Here is an 18433-nt window from a genome sequence, read left to right as displayed (position 1 = left end):
CCTGCACCCTCCAAGCACCGCAGGAAGCTGCCTGTCTTCTCTCTCCAAAACAGTCCAGCCTCTGGACCCGGCCGTTGGGGAACTCTGCAGAAGCCCCCGCCACTCCTCCCACCACACTCTCTGGGGGTCAAGCTCCAAGCGTGAGATGCTGTGGTGCGGGGGCTTTAATTCTTGGCCCGAACAGCTCTGGGCAGCACGGGCTATCGAGTGGACCACCCTCTCCCGGGTGTGGTGTGTCTGCCCCGGGGCAGGGCATGCATGGGCCGGCCTGGGCTGTGTGCCACCCAGGATCCAATCAGAAGCCCCCAGTGGAACGTCCCCTGGGGACTGAACTTGGCCGGCAACTTTGGGCTTCATCCTGGCTTCATCCCTGTCTCCTGGCACACCTTTAAAAGAACTCCCCTCTGGGGTCTTTGCTCCATGATGACCAGGAATAACTGCGTGGAGTGGGAGAAAGGGGCCCCCTCGGGCTGTCAAGGACACCGACACCCAACAGGAGGACGGAGCCCCTCTTCACTCTGCACACGTCGGTTCTGACGTTTTGCAGTGAGATCTCATGAAGGAACATTGGAGCGGGTTGGGGGACAGGGAGCCAAGTACAGAGCGAAGAGGTCGATCCCTTCTGTCTGGCCCCAGGACACAGACGCAGGGCCGACAGCAACACGCAGGCACGCTGCGCCACCTATAGGAAAGACCGCCATCGTAAAGTCTCCCCCCGGGAGCGCTCTGCGCGGCCACGTTGCCGGGGGGCCTGCTGCTGGCTCCCCCGTGGGACTTCTTAGTGCACGTAGCGGGTGTAAGACCGAAATCGCCAAACGTGAGTCACGGTGAAACAAGGAAGTATCACACAGGCCCGCAGGACAGCCCAGGTTCCCCTGCACACGAGACCGCGTTCGGTTCCAGAGGAGCTCGGGGCAGGCGGCCCCTGTGCCCCCACCCAGGACCCCGCTCCCTCAGGGCGGGGCCCTGCGTGTCCAGAGCGAGCCCCGTTCCCGAGTGGTGAGCCACCTGTAATGTGCGCTTCCTTCCTTCTCCCTCATGTTTCAGCAGGAAGGAGCGCCCCACCTCTCTGAACGTCTTCCCCCTGGCCGACGGCATGGTACGTGCACAGATGGGGGGCAAGCTCGTGCCTGCGGGGGACCACTGGCACCTGAGTGACCTCGGCCAGCTGCAGTTGAGCTCCAGCTACCAGGTTTTGTAGCCGTGCCGTGGAGTGAGGGTCCCCCCGCCTCCTCTCCCCCGTCCCGTCCCCCCATCGTCCCACGCTCATTCAGGAAGCTGTCTTTGCGGCCAACCCTTTGCAGCTGCCCCTGGGTTCGCAGGGCCTCCCGCGGAGGGGCGTCCGAGCTGGAGAGAAGGACTGCTCTGGGGGGGGCGTGGGCCTCAGGCCAGGGCTGAGCTGACCCTTTGTTTGGGGGCACAAGCACGTCTGTTCCTCAACTCGCCCCAAAGTATGAGCCCCGTGGCCAGACTGGACACCGGCCCAGAACGTGCCGTCCTCCTAGCATCTGAGGTTTGCACGCCAGTTGTGGGGAAGTCCAGGGTGAGGGGTCGGCGTCTTCTCCTCTAGACTGTCCTTACTGTGCTCCTGACTTCTGGGTCTCCGAGTCTGGGGAGATGGCTGTCCTGGGTGTGTGCAGTTATCTGGGGAGTGCACGCCTCAGCGGGGTCCCCGAGAAAGCCAGGGGCAGGGACTGATTCAGGGCCCCTGGTCACGTGCTGCCGGTTTCGGTCTGTGAGCTCAGCCTGCCTTCACCAGACAGGCTGTGGCCCCATTGCCAGGTAAGGATGCCACCCCCAGGGCTGGAGGAGGCGACCCAGGCCTGGTGCCCTTCCCGCAGAGGCTGTTGGAGGTGCCTGTGGAAGGCCAAGCCCCTGGGCCTCTGGACTGGGGCGGGCTGGCGGTTGTGGGGCCTGAACTTGTGGAGCTTCTCCCTGCCGCAGCTTGTGACTGACTGTCCATTCGTCCCTGGGTGTCCAGCTTGACTGCTGGAGGTGGCTGCAAGCTGCCCGTTCTGTCACCAAGTGACCCCACTCGCTTTCGCTTTTGCTGCAGACACTGAGCATGTCTCTGCGACCTTTGACCTGGGTGCCAGCCCACCTGTTAATGGACCTGCCCGTGTGGGGGGTGGGGCAGAAGGGCAGGGGCCTGGGGGGCCAGGTGCGACCCCCCCCCCGGCAGAGCCTGGCTATGCCACTGGAGGTGACGGCTCATGCGGGGCGGCGGGGGGAGGTGGCCGCGGGGGTTGCGGGGCCGCTGAGCCCCGCCTCTTGCCCGCGCCCCCACCAGCTTTCTTCCTGCGTCTCTTCCTGCCGCTGCGACGTCCAAAGTAGCTTTACTCTTCATCACCGTGTTTTCTGTTTCAGTTCGTATATGTGTTTTATTTGCCTTTTTTTAATTACATTTAAGTTCTTTTTATTTTGTGTTCTAGGTTTTAAGGTCTTTCTAATTTCTTAATTTTTTTTGTTGTTTTTTTTGTTCTGTTTTTTGTTTTTATGTGCTGTATTTTCAGTGTTTTAACCAAACAGTTGTGGCTACTCATGGTGAGGAAAGACCGCTAAGAGTTTGGGTTCTTTGCATTTGGAGGTCACTGCCACACGTTGATGGTTTAGGAGGTTGAGAGGTTTGCCGTTAGGTAAGTGGTGGCCAGGGGAGCGTCCTGCGGGTAGGCGGCGGCCTGTAGGCTCAGGGAGAGCCAGGGGCTGGGGGAGGCCTGGCTGCGCCGCACGGTTCCCCTCGGTGACTTTGGGGGCGAGGAGGCCCGCTGCAGACCCGCAGACACCAGCTGGCGGGGCACAGACAGGCCACCGGACGTGGCCGTTGAGGAGGCGGCCCAGAAAACGTGTGGTCCAGAGAGGTGTGGACTCGAATGCCAGCCTCCCTCGGCCCTCTCGGACTTCCCCGTGCCTCGGGTCCCCTGCGGCCGTCTCTTGAGTGCTGGCCCGGGGCTCCGTGCAGCAGAGGGCCCCTGCCCGCGGGAGGCCTGGGAGCCTGTGTCGTGTGGGGTGGACAGACCAGTGGGGCAGCTCCATCACAGAGGCTGTCAGTGTGCCTCGTGTCACAAAGAGGATTTTTCCTTCTCAAATCGGCCTTAGGCAGTGGAACCCAAATAGAAAATGCTTGGACGGGGTGCCCCCAGGGAGACAGGACCTGTCACGCGGGGCCTGTGGCCTCAGCACATTAATAATCCGGGCCCGTTGTTCTTGGCTGTGGGGGCCGTCCTGTGGCCTGCAGGATAGTGAGCGGACCCCCGCCTCCACCCACTGGACCCCAGGAGCACCTACCCGTCCCCAGTTGTGAGAGCCTCGGGTGTTCCCACACACCAACACACATCCCCGCGGACCTGGCCGCCGGGTCGAGGAGGGTGTCGATTTGGATTCCAGGCAGACGCGTCCCCGCAGCCTGTTAGATGAAGCTGGAGGTCACCACCCCAGGCCCTGGCCTGACACTGACCACGCGGGTCAGGAAAAGGCAGGTCTCAGAGGTCCCCAACCAGCTCTGCCTCCCGGTCACCTAGAGGCAGCCACAGGAGCCTGGTCAGGCCTTCCTAGTTGAAGGCGGGTGTGAGTGGGTCCCAGTGTGTGTGCAGCCTTGTGGAGAAGGCCATGCACCCCTGCCGTCAGCTCCTTCCCCTCAGCGCCCCCAGAAGCACCCCTTCTGGAGAAACCGTGTGAGCCCCTGCCGCTGGCGACCGGGGTGTGCACCGGGAGCTGGGCCCCGCGAGAGGGTGGTGACAGGGCCCGGGGGTGCTGCCGGCAGGTTCTGGCGCGCCCACCGAGGACCGGGTTGGGGGTGAGTCACGGTTGTCGGTGTTCGTAGCCGCGTGGGGCCAGGTTATGGATCTTGTCAGGAGCTTCAGGAGGAAAGACCGGGAGAGGAGCGGGCTGGTTTCCTGCGTCGTACTTCCTCAGGTAGAGCGTGTTCGCGGCAGGAGGCTCTCACGGTCAGCGGCCGAGGGCGCATTTTAATGGTCGGTCTCTGTCCGCTCCGGGAATGTTTTGAGGGTGACCCGTTCCGTGGAAGAAGAGTCAGAGTTTGTTGGCATTTGTGTGGACGTGTAGGTGCTTGAGCCGTGGGGGCCGAGAATTCCACATTCCCTCTAGTCTCTGCGTTCGTTCGGGAGGTCTGTGCCCCTCCCAGCCCCTGGCTGCGGCCAGCACTGGGAGCGGGAGATGGAGTGGGGGGCGGGAGGCGGGAGGCGGGAGGCGGGAGACGGGGCTGGCCGGCCGCAGCACCCGTAGCTTGATCCGAAGGCATGCTCAGCCTCCTCCCAGGCCCCGTAGAGCCCTCCGCCCCGCCCTGAGGCGCACCTTGTTTCCGACCCCCGCCCCGCTGGCTGCAAAGGGTTGCTTGTCACGTTCACCTAGCTTCATGTCCATCACACGCGGCATCGGCGGGCTGTTCCCGGGAGCGTGTAGGCTAAAAGCCCCGATGTGCAGCATTTAAATAAGGTGGCAGCGGCCTCTGCAAAGTGGGAGGAGTGGCTGGGTGAACCAAGGGACCGGGCCCGAGGAGCTGGCCCGACAGGAGAGCAGGGGTCCTCCTGTCCCTCCCGGTCCCGGCACAGAGCGCCGTTTGACCGTGGCCGAGGGAGCCCAGCACGGGGGCCCCGTGGAGGTGGCCAAGGCCCCTGCTGGCCCTGCACGGCGTGCCCGGCCGTACCCAGAGCCTGGGGGCGCGGTAGCCCACATGACGAGCTTCTCCCTTCCCTGTGTCTGGCCCTAGTGTCCGCAGGACGAGATGTCCGAGTCGGGCCAGTCTTCCGCGGCTGCCACGCCCAGCACCACGGGCACCAAGTCCAACACGCCCACGTCCTCCGTGCCCTCGGCGGCGGTGACGCCGCTCAACGAGAGCCTGCAGCCGCTGGGGGACTACGGCGCCAGCACAAAGAGCAGCAAGCGGGCTCGGGAGAAGCGCAACAGCCGCAACATGGAGGTCCAGGTCACACAGGAGATGCGGAACGTCAGCATAGGTGCCTCGGCCGCCCGCGTGCTCCCGGGCGGCACCCCCCCCCCCCACCTGCTATCTTGCCGTCCCTTCCGGCTACCGCTTTTAGCTCGGGTGCCAGCACAGACAGCGCAGACATTCGTGGGCTCCCCGGCCACGGAGCCTGAAGTGAGCGATCAGGGTGGCAGTGTCCTCGTGGGGTCGTCCCTTCCTCTTAGGACACGGTCAGATGAGACCAGGGCCTGCCCGTGTGGCCTTCACCTCTTCAGAGTTCCCATCTCCAGATGCAGTCACATGCAGGGCTTCCGGGGGCTGTGGCTTCAGCGCGTGGACTCAGGGGGCAACCCGGCTTCTGACGGTACACTGCCATCACCCAGCAGACGCACTCACTAGAGGAGGGACAGGAGGAGAGACAGGGCTTTGGGTCTGGTCGTTGGAGGTCATGAAAAGGAGACCCGGTTCTGATGAAGGGGCCCCACGTGGCCGCCGGCGAGGAGGAAGCCCTTTCCTGATGGTCCCTGCCTGGCGGGGGTCTAGTGTGGGGTCTCCAGATACGGGGCCAGAGGGCAGGCGCCCCCCCTAACCCTGGGGTTCCTGTGTGTCCCCCCCACCCCTCAGGCATGGGCAGCAGTGACGAGTGGTCTGATGTTCAAGACATCATCGACTCCACTCCGGAGCTGGACATGAGTCGGGAGCCCCGTCTCGATCGCACGGGCAACAGGTACTCACTGAGCCCGGGGGCCGGGTGGGCTCAGTGTTCACTGTGGAGGCGGGGCCTTTGGCGAAGGTGCCCCCTGCAGCCTCTTGCACAGGCAGCGCTGGCATTGAGCGGCCCCTTGGGCGGTGTTGGAGAGCCCCCGCCCGCAGCCCAGAACGCTGCCCACTCACCCTGCCCTCCCCCGGCCACATGTCCTCACAGCCCAACCCAGGGGATCGTGAACAAGGCTTTTGGCATCAACACTGACTCCCTGTACCACGAACTGTCGACCGCGGGGTCGGAGGTCATCGGGGACGTGGATGAAGGAGCGGACCTGCTAGGTAAACTCAGGCCACCCCCGTGACCCCAGGGCCTCGGGCTTGCTGCTGTTGCTTTTGTTCGTAATGAAAGCAAAGTCTTTGTCAGCTGCAACCTAGGGGTTTCTTTTCACAGTTTTGTCGAGATATATTTCACATTCCATGAAAGGTATCCCCTTAAAGTATAAAGTTCAGTGGGTTTCAGGGTGCTCACAGAGCTGTGTTACTGCCTAATTTTAGAGCGTTCCATCACCCTGAAAACCGTGCCCGTGCCTAGGCGGTGCACTTTTTAGCAATTGTGCTCCTCGCAGAAAATGCCCAGACAGGGTCGGTGCCCATCTGCAAGCCCTCGGCACCGTGGTCGCCTCCAGAGCTCCCTGCACCTGGGTCAGAAATGGGTGCAGAGACAGTTCCCCATGTGGACTCCCTCCGGGGCCTCCTTCCTGTCCTGGGGTGGGCGTCAGGCATGTAGAGGCCATGTATGCAGCCGAGAACTGCCCTTGGGGTCCGGGGCCAGGTGGGAAATCGGATCCTTGCAGTGGCACGCCTCACCCCCCCCTCCCCCCCCCCCCCCGCCAGCTCCTGCCCCTGCTGACCTCGTCCCCTGAAGGCCTGCTGCAGGACCAGAGCTCTCGGTCCCTTCCTGCCAGCAAGGCAGCCTCCGGGGCAGAGGGTGACCGTGTTGTGGGGGATCTGTGGCTCTGGCTTGTCCTGTCCTCCCCACGCCGGCTTCTGTGGAGGGATGGTACCCCCAGCTCCCGTGGCTTAGGAGGGGGCAGCCAGTCGGCGGTGCCACTTCAGCCCAGAAATCCGTGAGGCCGCCTGCAGGCCCTGTGGCCCGGGTTTGGTCACGTGCTGCCCAAGGAGGTGGAGCTGCCTCACGTGGATGAGGTTTGTTTTGTTTTGTTTTTTAATGTTTATTTATTTTGAGAGAGAGAGCGAGCGGGAGAGGGGCAGAGAGAGGCAGAGACAGAGAATCCTAAGCAGCCTCTGCACTGTCAGCCAAGGGTCTGACGAAGGGGCTCAAAGCCACGAACCCACGAGATCATGACCTGAGCTGAAAACAGGAGCCGGACGCTCAACCGACTGAGCCGCCCAGGCGCCCCTTGCGTCGAAGAGTTCTACTTCCCACCAATGTCCCTCTGCACTGGTGACCTTTGGCCATCAGGGACTTGAGGACATTTGTAGAGTGTGTCTGCCTCGGGCTCAGCTCCCCTGTGCGGACGGCAGTGTCTTCGGTGGATGGCCGGGCTTCCGGCTGCAGACGTGGCCCGGCTGGAGCCCACGAGGGAGGGCCACCAACTGGTGGTTTCCATCTGCACAGCCTCACTCTCTTAGCTCCGGCCCTGTTGGTTGTCTCGCTCGGGCCGCGGAGGCCCCCCGGGAGCACAGCCGCCTGCGGTGAAGCCTACTTAAAAAAATAACAGAAACTGTTAACATAGAGAAAAAAGGTACTTAGAGGAAATCATTTTCAATATTCTGACACCTTTGCACCCTCCTTTATAGAGTTCAGGTAATCCTATATACGCTCCAATTTTTATTTTTGGAGAAGTAGTGCGCGTTTATAACAATATTCGCATAATACCAGAAATTGCCAATAAGAGCGTAAAAACCAGACGATCGTGACGAGTGCACCTTCCCAGGTGCCGTAGCACACACACGTACGTGGCACGTGGAGGGTTTCGGGTCATGTCTGTCCTCCCCTTTGTGGGCGATGTTACCGTCTCTCTGACCTGCTAATAGCCCCAGTGCACTTCACCTTGTGGCATGAGACTGTAAATTACTCAACCCGTTCTGCCAGGTTCTGGTTTTTGCTGTTTGGATACTGCGGTCACAGATACCTATGGGCGTAAATCAGCTCGCCCCCCTGGAGACTTCTTTAGGACAGGTTTCTGGAGGTGGGAACCTCAGCGTAGAGATATGGGCTCCTGACGCTGGCTCCACGTTGCTTTCCCAGATGTGGCTTCCGTGGGGCTTGTGCCTGGCTATTCTTCAGACGTTGGACCTGCCAGGCCGGGAGCGGCATGGGAAGGAACTCCCGTCCCTAGAGTTTGTGCCCGGGAGCAAGGCTGTAGTGGGTGACCGGGCGCACGTGTGTGTCTGCGAAGGAGCACCTTTCTGCCAGGCCCACCTTGGAGGCTGTGAGGGCGTGAGGGCCTCGTGTATGCTGCACTCCTGAGTCTCTGATGAAAGAGGTGGCGGCCTTCTCCCTGGAAGAGCGCATAGGCACACGGCGTTCGCGTGTCCGCGACCCGGCTCCACGTTCGAGTTCCTGGCCGTGGGCAGCTCAGCTGCCCCGCACCGTGTTTAGGGGCCGGCCGCAGGTTGGGGAGGTGACCATAGGGGAGGCGCCCAGCTGGAGTCCCAGACCTTGTGCTTTTCAGTCTCGTCTCACGACACGGCTCCAGTCATCGACACGGTCACGAGAAGAGTCACACCAGCGTTAGATGTGCGCGTCTGCCTTTAATCTGGGGTGCTGCCACCGCCCCCATTTCATAGATGAAGAAGCTGAGCCCGGGGAAGGTGAAGTGAAGCAGCACAATGGGGACTTGAACCCAGGTCCAGCCAGAGCAGCAGGCGTGACTGACTGCCCTCTGTGCTTTCTAGGGATGGAATGTCATGGGTTTGCCCAGAGCGCACAGTCCAGTGTCTCTGAGTGAGCTCAGGGCCGTGAGGTCAGCACCCCACAGCTCTGGAGCACTGTCCCCCCCGAAGGAAGCCTGTGCCCACGCACAGTGACCCATCTGTGTCTGTGTGCTTGCCCCCCCGGGCGCTTCCTGTCACCTGGCCCTCCTCTTCCACCTGGCCTCTTTCTGTGCACCAGTGCCCGTGAGGTTTGTACGTGTTGTAGCAGGGGTCAGCGTTCCATCCTTCCCCGGCAGAGCGGTGCTCCGTGGCACAGACGGGCCCCCACCTCACGTGGCCGTTCGTCCACTGCTGGGCATCGTGGCTGATGCTTCTGCTCCACATTTGGTCCCTCGCGTGGTCGTGGAGGATGACTGGAGTTGGCCGGCCTCGTCGCCGCCCGTGACTCCGGGTGGCCTGCCCGCCAGCACGTCCCGTCATTGGTCACTGACCGGTGGCCACCCTGGGCCCCGCTCTGTTCTGGCTGGCGTGGGCCCCGTTCTTGGGCGTGCCCTTCCAGAGCCTTAGGCACGACGGGCATCTGAAAGGCAGGCCGCCCCAGGGAGTTGAGAAGGAATCAGGCGCTGTCACACTGTGTCAGTGGGGCGCCAGGCAGAGGAGCCCTCCCTTTGCCCAGCAGGGTGGAGGAATGGGCTGTGGTCGGCTCCAGACCCCTCACCGAGGGGCCCCAGACCGTTGTCTGGCTCGGCTAGAGTCTTTCTGAAGAGCCTCGCGCCTGTCCCCTGCGTTCCCTGTGTGGCTGCTAAACAGCAAAAAGCCTGCGGCCAGTGGGCGGCCGTCCTCACAGTGGCAAGGTCGTGCGATAGCAGAAACACGGTGATGTTGTCGGCGTGGCTGAGGACGGCGTCCTTCGAAGCTCCGCGTGTCTGGATCGGGCATTTGGATCGTGTCTGTTCGCCACGGCATTTGGACTGTGAATTCCTTTAGCAAAGAAGGAATGACCCTGGATGGGCCTGTCTTGTTACGTTTCACTGAGCTGACCGCACCGCTTGTAAGATACACCGTTAGTTTAGAAATCTCCAGGAAAGGAAGCCCTTGCTTCAAGTTGAAGGGGGACACGCCTTCGATCGTGAGAGCACGCCCAGTGTCAGAGGTGCTGTGCTTCGAGAGTGCGCCTCTCAGAGCTGACATACCTGGGGAGCCGAGGAGTTAGCACCTAGTGACCACGTAGCATGTGCTGGGCATCTACCAGGGAGTTTCCAGGGAGCCCGAGCTACGGAGGTCATGTCTCTCCTTCATGGGCGAGGAAACTGAGGCTCAGACGAGCCAGGCAGTGCACCCTGCGTCAGCGAGTTGGAGTCTGAAGGCCGCACAGGCCGACCGGACGTGCATTCTACCCGGTGCGCTGTGCCCAGGTAGCGGGGTCCTGCCCCGTGGCAACCAGACCCAGACGCCGTCTAGACGTTAACCTTGAGAGAGAGACCAGCCCGTGTGCACAGAACTCGGGAACATGACGGAAGAACATAGAAAGGGGCGCCCGGGTGGCTTAGTCGGTTAAGCATTCGACTTCAACTCAGGTCATGATTTTGCAGTTCGTTGAGTTCAGGCCCTGCATCAGGCTCTGTGCTGACAGCCTGGAGCCTGCTTCGGATTCTGTGTCTCCCTCTCTCTCTGCCCTTCCCTCCCCTCAGAAAAAAATAAACATTTAAAAAAAGAACACGAAAGGCCTCATGCATCGAGAACTTCTGCACGCTCCGGGTCTGCGGGCTGAGGTCTGTAAAGCTGCCGGGTGGCCTCACGGCTCAGCCCATTGTCCGTACCCAGCCCCGGCCAAAGAGCTTCGTGAGCAGACTCCAGACTCTGTCCAGGAGAACATGTGAGAAGAGCCCGGAAAGGGCTAAGAAAGAACAGGCTGCAGGGCTGCCTGACGCTCCAGGCACCAAAGGGTTTACAAGCTGTGACGCGGAGGGCGGCGGACCCGGGGTGGCAACAGACCGGTGACCCCTCCGGTTCGTGTGAGGAGAGCTGGCCCCGCGTGGGAATTCACCGACGCTGAATGTGGTGCTTCACATCACCAGAAAACGGGTGGATTAGTTGAATAGCCATTTGGTGAAGAGTGAAGTCTGGTCCCAACCTCCCGCCGTACACAGAAGACTTTGTAGGGGGACTTCGGACCTAAACATAAACACGCAAGGACAGCGGGACTGGAAGAATGCCGGAGAGTGTTCTCTGCATGGCCACAACCGTAGAGGAAAGTGCTGCCAGGTGTGGCTACGCACAAGTCAACATATACATGATCTCCCTCGCTGACAGAGGTCAAGTACAGTGGAACCTGAGCAGAGGATGAAATCGGGAAGTTCCCAGAAGATGCCCACCAAACCACAAAAAGATGTTCAACTTCAAGAATGAGGCAGGACAGAAAAGAGAAAACACAGATGAGTTTTTGTTTTTGTTTTTTTCTCACAAGAGCAACAAACACAAAGCAGGTGCTAGGGCGCCCACGGCCGGGAGGTGGTCGTGCGGCCCGCGGAGCCGTGCTGGCGGGGTGAGGTGAGCGGTCGCTCCTACCTGTCCCCGCCTGGAATCCGGGGTGCTGGGCGGTGAGTGCACGCCCCTGTGCGCTGAGCACTCATCCCAGGCGAGCACAGATCTCCAGTGCACAGTCCCGTGACACGGCGTCCGGCGGGACAGAGCAAATGGGCCAAGAGGCTGGGTATTTGCCCTTGGTTTGTGCGTATGTGCCTATGTATGTATGTATTTATTGGGAGAAAGACACAGCGTGGGGAGGGAGGGGCAGAGGCAGAGAGTGAATCCCACGCAGGTTCTGCACTGCCGGCGTAGAGCCCAACGTGGGCCCGGAACCCACGAAGCCGCAAGACCACGACCTGAACTAAAACCAAGAGTCAGACGCTTAACCGACTGAGCCACCCAGGTGCCCCTTTGGTTTTGTGTTTTAAAAGCTGGTGTTCTTCAGGGCGCCTGGGTGGCTCAATCAGTTGTGTTCCAGTTCAACTCAGGTCGGGACCTCACAGTTCGTGAGTTCGAGCCCCGCGTCAGGCTCTGTGCTGACAGCTCGGAGCCCGGAGCTGCCTTGGATTCTGTGTCTCCCTCTCTCTCTCTGCCCCTCCCCTGCTCATGCTTTGTCTCTGTCTCTCAAAAATAAAAATATTAAAAAGAAAAGCTGGTGTTTATCTGGAAAGAGTTCTGAGAGACAGAAGATCAGCTCTTGAGCACGGTCGCCCTGGGGCGTCGAGACGAGCGGTCACGTCCACTGTTGAGCTGGCACATTCCTTTATCATTTCCGTTCCTGCAGCACGTTGTGCATTGTGTCATTTACGTCAAGTGACGAAGTGACCACGTACACAGTACTGTTGCACCCAGTCTTCAGCTGGGAAAAGTTTGGAGCCCAGGAGGAAGGCACTGCCGGCCCCACACGCCTCCACCCCTGTCCCCAGCGCCCCTGCTTTCTGCCTGCCTTTCCCTCCCTGCCAGCCGGGCCCTTGCTTGTTTCTCTTTTTCTGGCCGTCCTTTCCCTGAGGTCGCGCCCTTCCTGAAAGGCCTGGGCTGGCGGGAGAGGCGGGGGGCCACGAGGCCAAGCTCACGCGCTCTGGGGGCACCTGGGGCCTGGACGCCCCCGGCCCCCCGTCGCAGCCCCCGCGCGCACACCCTCTCACCTTCCCCGGCCGTTGCTGCTGCGTCTTCGGGGGCCTCGCCCTCCTGAGGGCTGAGCAGGCGTGGGGCCCGGCGCTCGGGGTCTCTGTTTTCCTTCAGGGTTGCCATCCCCAGTGGGATTTGTCGCCCACAGGCCTGGTGACATCTGCTTGTATTCTTTCACGCGTTGTTGCTTTCTCTGTAATAAGAATTTCTTTATTTTGTTGGTTCCAGTCACCAACTGACCTTTGTCACTTCCTTCCCCCGTCTCTCTGTGCTTTGCTGGACACGGCCCCAGGGGAGTTCTCAGGTGCGTATCTCCAGCCGTCTGCCACCCCTCCTCACAGCGCTGTCCGGCTGCAGTGGGGGGCATCCTGGGGACACTCCCCACTGCTGTCCAGTCACCGCAGGCTGTGCGGCCTGTCCCTTCCTGGGTCCCCTCCAGGCCACTAAGGCACACGTGCTTCTGCTTACCAGCCTACTGCCGCTCGGAAGCTTCTCTTGGTTTGCTCTACTAGCCCACTGACAATGGCCCTGACACGTGAGGGAGAATGGCTGTGCCCTGGACCCTGTCCCTCAAAGGCAGAGAGTGCCCCAGTGACATTTCTCAGGGTTCTCCCCTGTCAGGCACACCCCAGAAGTCAGGGGTCCCATGCCCACGTGGCAGATGGCCCAGCCCCGGGCTTCTCCGATTGTTCGCAGCAGGAGACTCTGAGGCCCCGGCCCGTCGACACGCGGCCTCCCCCGTGTACTCGAAGGCGTGCCGGGTCCCCGGGCACAGCTTTCCCTCATTTGCAGACTTGTGCCCTTAACCCCCACCCTCACGGCCCAGGACTCTGGTGCACGGGGTCAAGTACACTGCCCGGCCCCTCATCTCATCACCCGCTGCCCTTGGCCTGATGACCTGTGCAGCCAAGGATGCAATGTCCAGAAGGAGCAGCTGGCTCCGTGCCACCCCCCGGCCCTCCCAACCCACCCCTGTGTCCATCCCACCTGCCCGCCGGCCCTCCCCTGTGTCCACCCCCCGGCCCTCCCTCCCATCCTCTCCTATGCCCACCACCCGGGCCCTCCTAGCCCTCTCCTATGTCCACCTTCCAGCCCTCCCAGCTCTCCCCTGTGTCCACCCTGTGCCCTACCGGCCTCCCTTGTGTCCACCCCCCCTGCCTCCCACCCTCCCCTGTGTCCACCCCCTGGCCCTCCTAGCCCTCCCCTGCATCCACCTCCAGGCACCCCTGGCCTCTTCTGTGCCCACCCTTAACCCAGCAAGAAGAAGGCTCCGTGCCGCCACCCCAGCCTGCCCACCCTCCCCTGTGTCCACCCCCCCAGCCCTCCCTCCCCCCCGTCTCCTGTGTCCACCCCCCGGCCCTCCCTCCCGCCCTCCCCTGTGTCCACCCCCCCAGCCCTCCCAGCCCTCCCCTGTGTGCACCCCTAACCCAGCGAGAAGCAGGCTCCGTGCCACCCCCCTGGCCCTGCTGCCCTCCCCCGTGTCCACCCCTAACACGGCAAGAAGCAGCCACACGGCACCGCCGCCCTGCTGTTCACTGAGGCTTAATGCGCTTCTTTCTCTCCCTCCCTCCCTCCCCTGCCCCCCCCACCCCGCCCCCCGCCACCCGGCTCCCGCACTGGGCTCCCGCACTGGGACGACTCTCGCAGTGCGCCATGATTTCTTTGGTAAGCCCAAGGCCCTGTTTCAGTTTGCGTTCCTCCCTTTCTTGGCTTCCTCTGTCTGCCTCACACCTTCTCGTGCTTCCTGAGCCTTTCGCTTTGCTCTGCATGGTGGGATTGGCGGTGGGGTCAGCAGGGGCCACAGGCACTCCTGGCTCCAGGGTGGGGTTGGGGCTCGAGTGGGGAGCTGCAGTGCTGAGCCCCCCAGCCGCCTCCCTCCGAGCACATCCTGGACAGGTGGGGGGGGGCGGGCCACATCCGAGGCCAGGGGGTGCAGATGGGGACAGCCGTCAGAACCCACTCTGCGCACACCGTGTGTGTCGGGGGTCTCGTCTCACGATCGCCTCATACGGGGGGGGGGGGGGGGTTGCTGGTGAATGGGAGGAACAGACCCTGGGTCTCTGGGGCTTTCTGTCCCAACAGATGAGGTTCAGTCCTTTGGAGTTGCTGTGGCACGCCTGCAAAGCTCAGATGGCGGGGTCCACTTTGGGGCTGGCTTACAGGGGCCGGGTCAGCCCCTCTGGGCACCAACCCCAGGGAGCGTGTCCTCCCCGCTCTCCCTTACCCCTGTCTCCTGCTGTCCCCACCGCGGCGGGCCAGGTTCCCCCAGCCCTGCTCCTGGCCCCGGTGGAGGGCCGCGCCTACCATGGGGCCATCCCATCTCCTTGGCCGGGGGCTCTCTGCCATCCTGAGCTGCCTTCTCTGTCCCCATCACCACAGCACCAACCGCTGTTCTCCCGGGGACGGCCCTGCAAAGGGTGTGCCTCCCGAAGGGCGAGGGGAGACAGGAGGATGCTGGCAGAGAGGACAGATTGAGGTGGTCCTTGGGGCCGGCTCACGCTGGTGCCGGCTGGGCCCTGCGGCACGCTGGCCTCACGTGGATAGCCGCGGGAGCTCAACCCGGGGCCGCCGTGCCCATTGAGGCAGCAGGGCCCTCCTCAGTACCCTTCAGGGGCTGTTCTGGGCTTGCATCCCTGACTGCGTTGTTGGGTTGAGAGCCCGCCTGAGGAGCCGCAGAGAACCCTCTGCAGGGATTGTCTGGCTTCCCGGAGACCAGACTGCTGGCCTCGCGCCCTCACCTCTGCCCTCCCAGGGCTGAGCCACCCCCCAGGGAGGATTTTTGGTACTCTGGGGCAGGTATAGTAGTGTCAGGGTCTGGCCTCGCCAGGCACAGGTAATCTCTCTGTGCCTTTTGTTGCAGGAATGGGCAAGGAAGTGGGGAACCTGCTGCTGGAGAACTCACAGCTTCTAGAAACCAAGTAAGGACTCCTGTCTGGCACAGGGCTTGCTGAGATGGCCCTCCCCCAGGGCCGGGCCTCCCTGTAGCAACCCGGAGCTGTGACCTCTCAGCCCCTTGGAGGCCCCCATCATAGCGAGCAGGCTGGCTCACGCAGAGCCCTCGTCTTTCTGCCTTTCCAAAGAAATGCTCTGAACGTGGTGAAGAATGACCTCATCGCCAAGGTGGACCAGCTGTCCGGGGAGCAGGAGGTGCTGAAAGGGGACCTGGAAGCTGCCAGACAGGCCAAAGCCCGGCTGGAGGGCCGCATCAAGGACCTGGAGGAGGAGTTGAGGAGGTGAGCGTAGGCCTGGAGGCTCCTGGGAGGAGGAGGGGCCAGGCCCGCGCCCCCACCCCAGTCCTCTCCTCCCCCGGGCGGCAGCCTCACCTCCTCTCTGTTCCAGCTCACTTGTGGGCCTCCTCTCCCCATCCTCCCGGGAGTCCCCCAGGAGGCATGGATGTCGCGCCTTGGGTGTCCTGCCACTCTCGTGCCTTATGTTTATTGAGGAGGAGGGAGTTCAGGCACCCAGGAAGCTCTGGGGTCCCCTCCCCAGCACTCTGCACCTCCCTGTGGCTTCTCTTCCAGCCTGATGCTCATCTGAGGGGTGCCTGTAGCTCCAGACCGGAGTGGGGGTGTGACGGGGGGGGCGGGCAGGCGGCGCTTGTCGGGCCTGCAGGTGCCGCACACCTGTCTGGGGCCGGCCTGCGGCCCTGCCACCTGTGCACGTGGCCCTGCCTGCCCGTTAGCCAGGCCCCACGGCCCTGCTGGGCAGCCAGGAGAGACATCTGGGCTTCCGGGCGTGAGCTAGCAGGGCTGTGGGCTTCCGCCCCCCGTCCCCACAGTCACATTTCCCTCCTCGTCCTGCAGAGTGAAGTCAGAAGCCATCATCGCCCGCCGCGAACCCAAAGAAGAGGTGGAGGATGTAAGCAGCTATCTCTGTACAGAATTGGTATATTCCACTATTAACATGCGGGGCAGGGGGGGCGGGTGGTGCGGGGTGGGCTCCCGGGGCGCGCTAATTCTCTGGGTCTCTGGGCCCTCCTCATCCTTCCTCTGTCAGCTCCTCTGCCCCTTCTTAGTGGGAACCCCCGTTTGGCCTGTGGGCCCCCTCTGAGGTGCAAGGAATGTTCTCAGGAGCCCTCTGCTCCTTGGGGGTTCATACCTGACATGCAGGGAATGTTTGTAGGGGCCTTTGCCCGTAATTCGTGGACCCCTTCTGGCCTCCTTTCCGGAATAGAGCCCAGGTCTGGTGACTGGGCCGCTTTCCTGCAGGAGAGGGTGGGGCCCAGCTCCTCGTCCCAAAGTGAGTGGTGCGTCCTGGCCGCACCTCTTGTCAGCTCTTAGCTTCGGGGGTGTCAGGGTGCTGCTCACGTAGCAGCCATCCGAGACGCAGTAGGTGCTCCTTCAGCCCAGCGAACCCCACCCCCAGGAGCAGAAACAAAGGTGCGGGTGAATCGTGGAGCCACGGGAGGCATCAATCGGGGCCCGTGCCTCCTTGCGTGGGGCCGGGGTCTCGTGCTCCGTGGCCCAGCAGCTCCCCCTGGCCCCTCACCCCTGTGCCAGACTGTAGCAGCCCAGGACACAGCTCCTCGGAGCGGACTTGGTCCTGCCACAGCACCCACAGACGGCAGACCCCACACATCTGCCAGAACCTCCCACGTCCTATTCGGACGTGTGACCCCAGGTCCTGCTCACTGCACCTTCCCTAGAACCTGTCTTCCCATGGTTCCACCTGGGACCGGCCTCACCTGTTAGCGTTGACGGACGGTTTCACCTGGGATCGCCAGGGTGTCCAGGGGCCGTGTCGTAGCCCTCAAGTGTATCGTGTGACCTTTTGGGGGCGGGCAGGCCCCCGGCATCTCCTGCCCCCTGCCCACACCCTCCCCGCCACGTTTCCTGAGGCTCCGTGGGAACCCGCCCTGGGATTTGCCCACACCTGGGCCGGCCCGGCGAGGAAGCGCAGTGTGAGTCGGCCAGCAGGCCCCTCGCTGGCTGACCGGCAGCGCCCCCCTCCCCCCCCAGGACAAGATCCCCATGGCGCAGCGCCGCCGCTTCACGCGGGTGGAGATGGCGCGTGTGCTCATGGAGCGGAACCAGTACAAAGAAAGGCTGATGGAGCTTCAGGAGGCCGTGCGGTGGACCGAGATGATCAGGTGGGTCCCCCAGGCTGCCCTTGGGGTTCTGGAAGGCACCCCCATCTCCTTTTGTGATCTGTGACCCCCAGAGGAGGCCCTGACGGTGGGATTGAGTTTGGTCTGCACCCCAGCCCCATGTCTCATAGGAGGACTGGAGGGACCTCATGGGAGCTGTTTGGGGGCCCCGACCCGGCCAGGGGCTAGAGCTGGGCTGGGGCATGTTGGGCCTGGTGTGCTGGAACCCCTAGGGGGATTTGAACCAACCCATGCAGGGACCCCTCTTCCCCGAGGCTCCATTCCTGGCCACGGGGAGGGCCCCCTCCCCGCCCCACCCCCTGAGAAGGTCCTGGGCAAGCGAAGCCAGAGAAGTCCAGCAACAGCGGTGCAGGGTTTGACTGGGTAGGGCCCAGAGGGGGTGTGGTGTGTGGGCAAGTCCACTGGACGCTGGCCAAGCGGGGCTCCTTCCCGGCCCCTCCCCGCAGAGCATCCCGAGAGCATCCGTCTGTCCAGGAGAAGAAGAAGTCCACCATCTGGCAGTTGTGAGTTGGGGCGCCGGGGTGGGGTGGGGGCAGGGACGGCTCCCCACTGGCCGCCCCTCACTTCCCATGCCTCCGCTGGCAGCTTCAGCCGCCTCTTCAGCTCCTCCTCCAGCCCCCCTCCGGCCAAGCGCTCCTATCCCTCGGTGAACATTCACTACAAATCACCCACCACGGCCGGCTTCAGCCAGCGCCGCAGCCATGCCATGTGCCAGATCTCGGCTGGCAGCCGGCCTCTGGAGTTCTTCCCCGATGAGTGAGTGTCTCCCACTGGCCTGCGTGGGGGCGGGGGGCGAGGAGGACACATGTGTCCCGGGGCCTCTCCCCTCTGGGCTCCGAGGCAGGAGCCTGAGGCCTGTGCTGGGGGCGGGGTCCCTGCTGGGAAGGAGGCTAACCTCTCTGTGCCCACACCCTGACGGGGCGCCCCAGGTGTCCCTCCCCTCAGTCCCTGCACAAAGTCTCTCAGCTGTGCTCCCCTGCCCTGGGGGACCCCCCCAACCCCGCCTGGCCTGTGCACCTGCGCCCCACAGGGACGCTTGGAGCTGATGGGAAGTTTACCAGCAAGGGTAGCTTTCTTCCGGGGAATAGGCGTTCTTCGCAATTTTATGTTTTCCTTAGTTT

General features: G+C 62.7%; 1 protein-coding gene across 18 annotated transcripts in view; it reads left to right on the top strand.

The window, feature by feature from the left end:
• MAPK8IP3 (mitogen-activated protein kinase 8 interacting protein 3) overlaps positions 1–18433 on the top strand; it is a 48119-nt gene that overhangs the window by 23114 nt on the left and 6572 nt on the right. For 3 of the 18 annotated variants that reach the window (XM_086691615.1, XM_086691604.1, XM_086691607.1), the window contains 12 exons: positions 1048–1192; positions 4727–4973; positions 5567–5669; positions 5868–5986; positions 12498–12509; positions 13853–13870; positions 15066–15123; positions 15286–15438; positions 16009–16090; positions 17164–17294; positions 17759–17815; positions 17898–18068. In XM_086691615.1, coding sequence (XP_086547741.1) covers positions 1048–1192; positions 4727–4973; positions 5567–5669; positions 5868–5986; positions 12498–12509; positions 13853–13870; positions 15066–15123; positions 15286–15438; positions 16009–16090; positions 17164–17294; positions 17759–17815; positions 17898–18068 — 1296 coding nt within the window. Of the gene's footprint in view, positions 1–1047; positions 1193–2513; positions 2637–4726; positions 4974–5566; positions 5670–5867; positions 5987–12497; positions 12510–13852; positions 13871–15065; positions 15124–15285; positions 15439–16008; positions 16091–17163; positions 17295–17758; positions 17816–17897; positions 18069–18433 lie in introns of those variants that run through there. The other 15 variants (XM_086691619.1, XM_086691617.1, XM_086691616.1 and 12 more) reach the window with 11 other exon arrangements.

The sequence above is a fragment of the Puma concolor genome, chromosome E3, assembly GCF_028749965.1.
Source record: "Puma concolor isolate L17-30 chromosome E3, mPumCon1.1.hap2, whole genome shotgun sequence".
Classification (NCBI taxonomy): Eukaryota; Metazoa; Chordata; class Mammalia; order Carnivora; family Felidae; genus Puma; species Puma concolor.
This window is presented reverse-complemented; position numbering and strand designations above follow the sequence as displayed.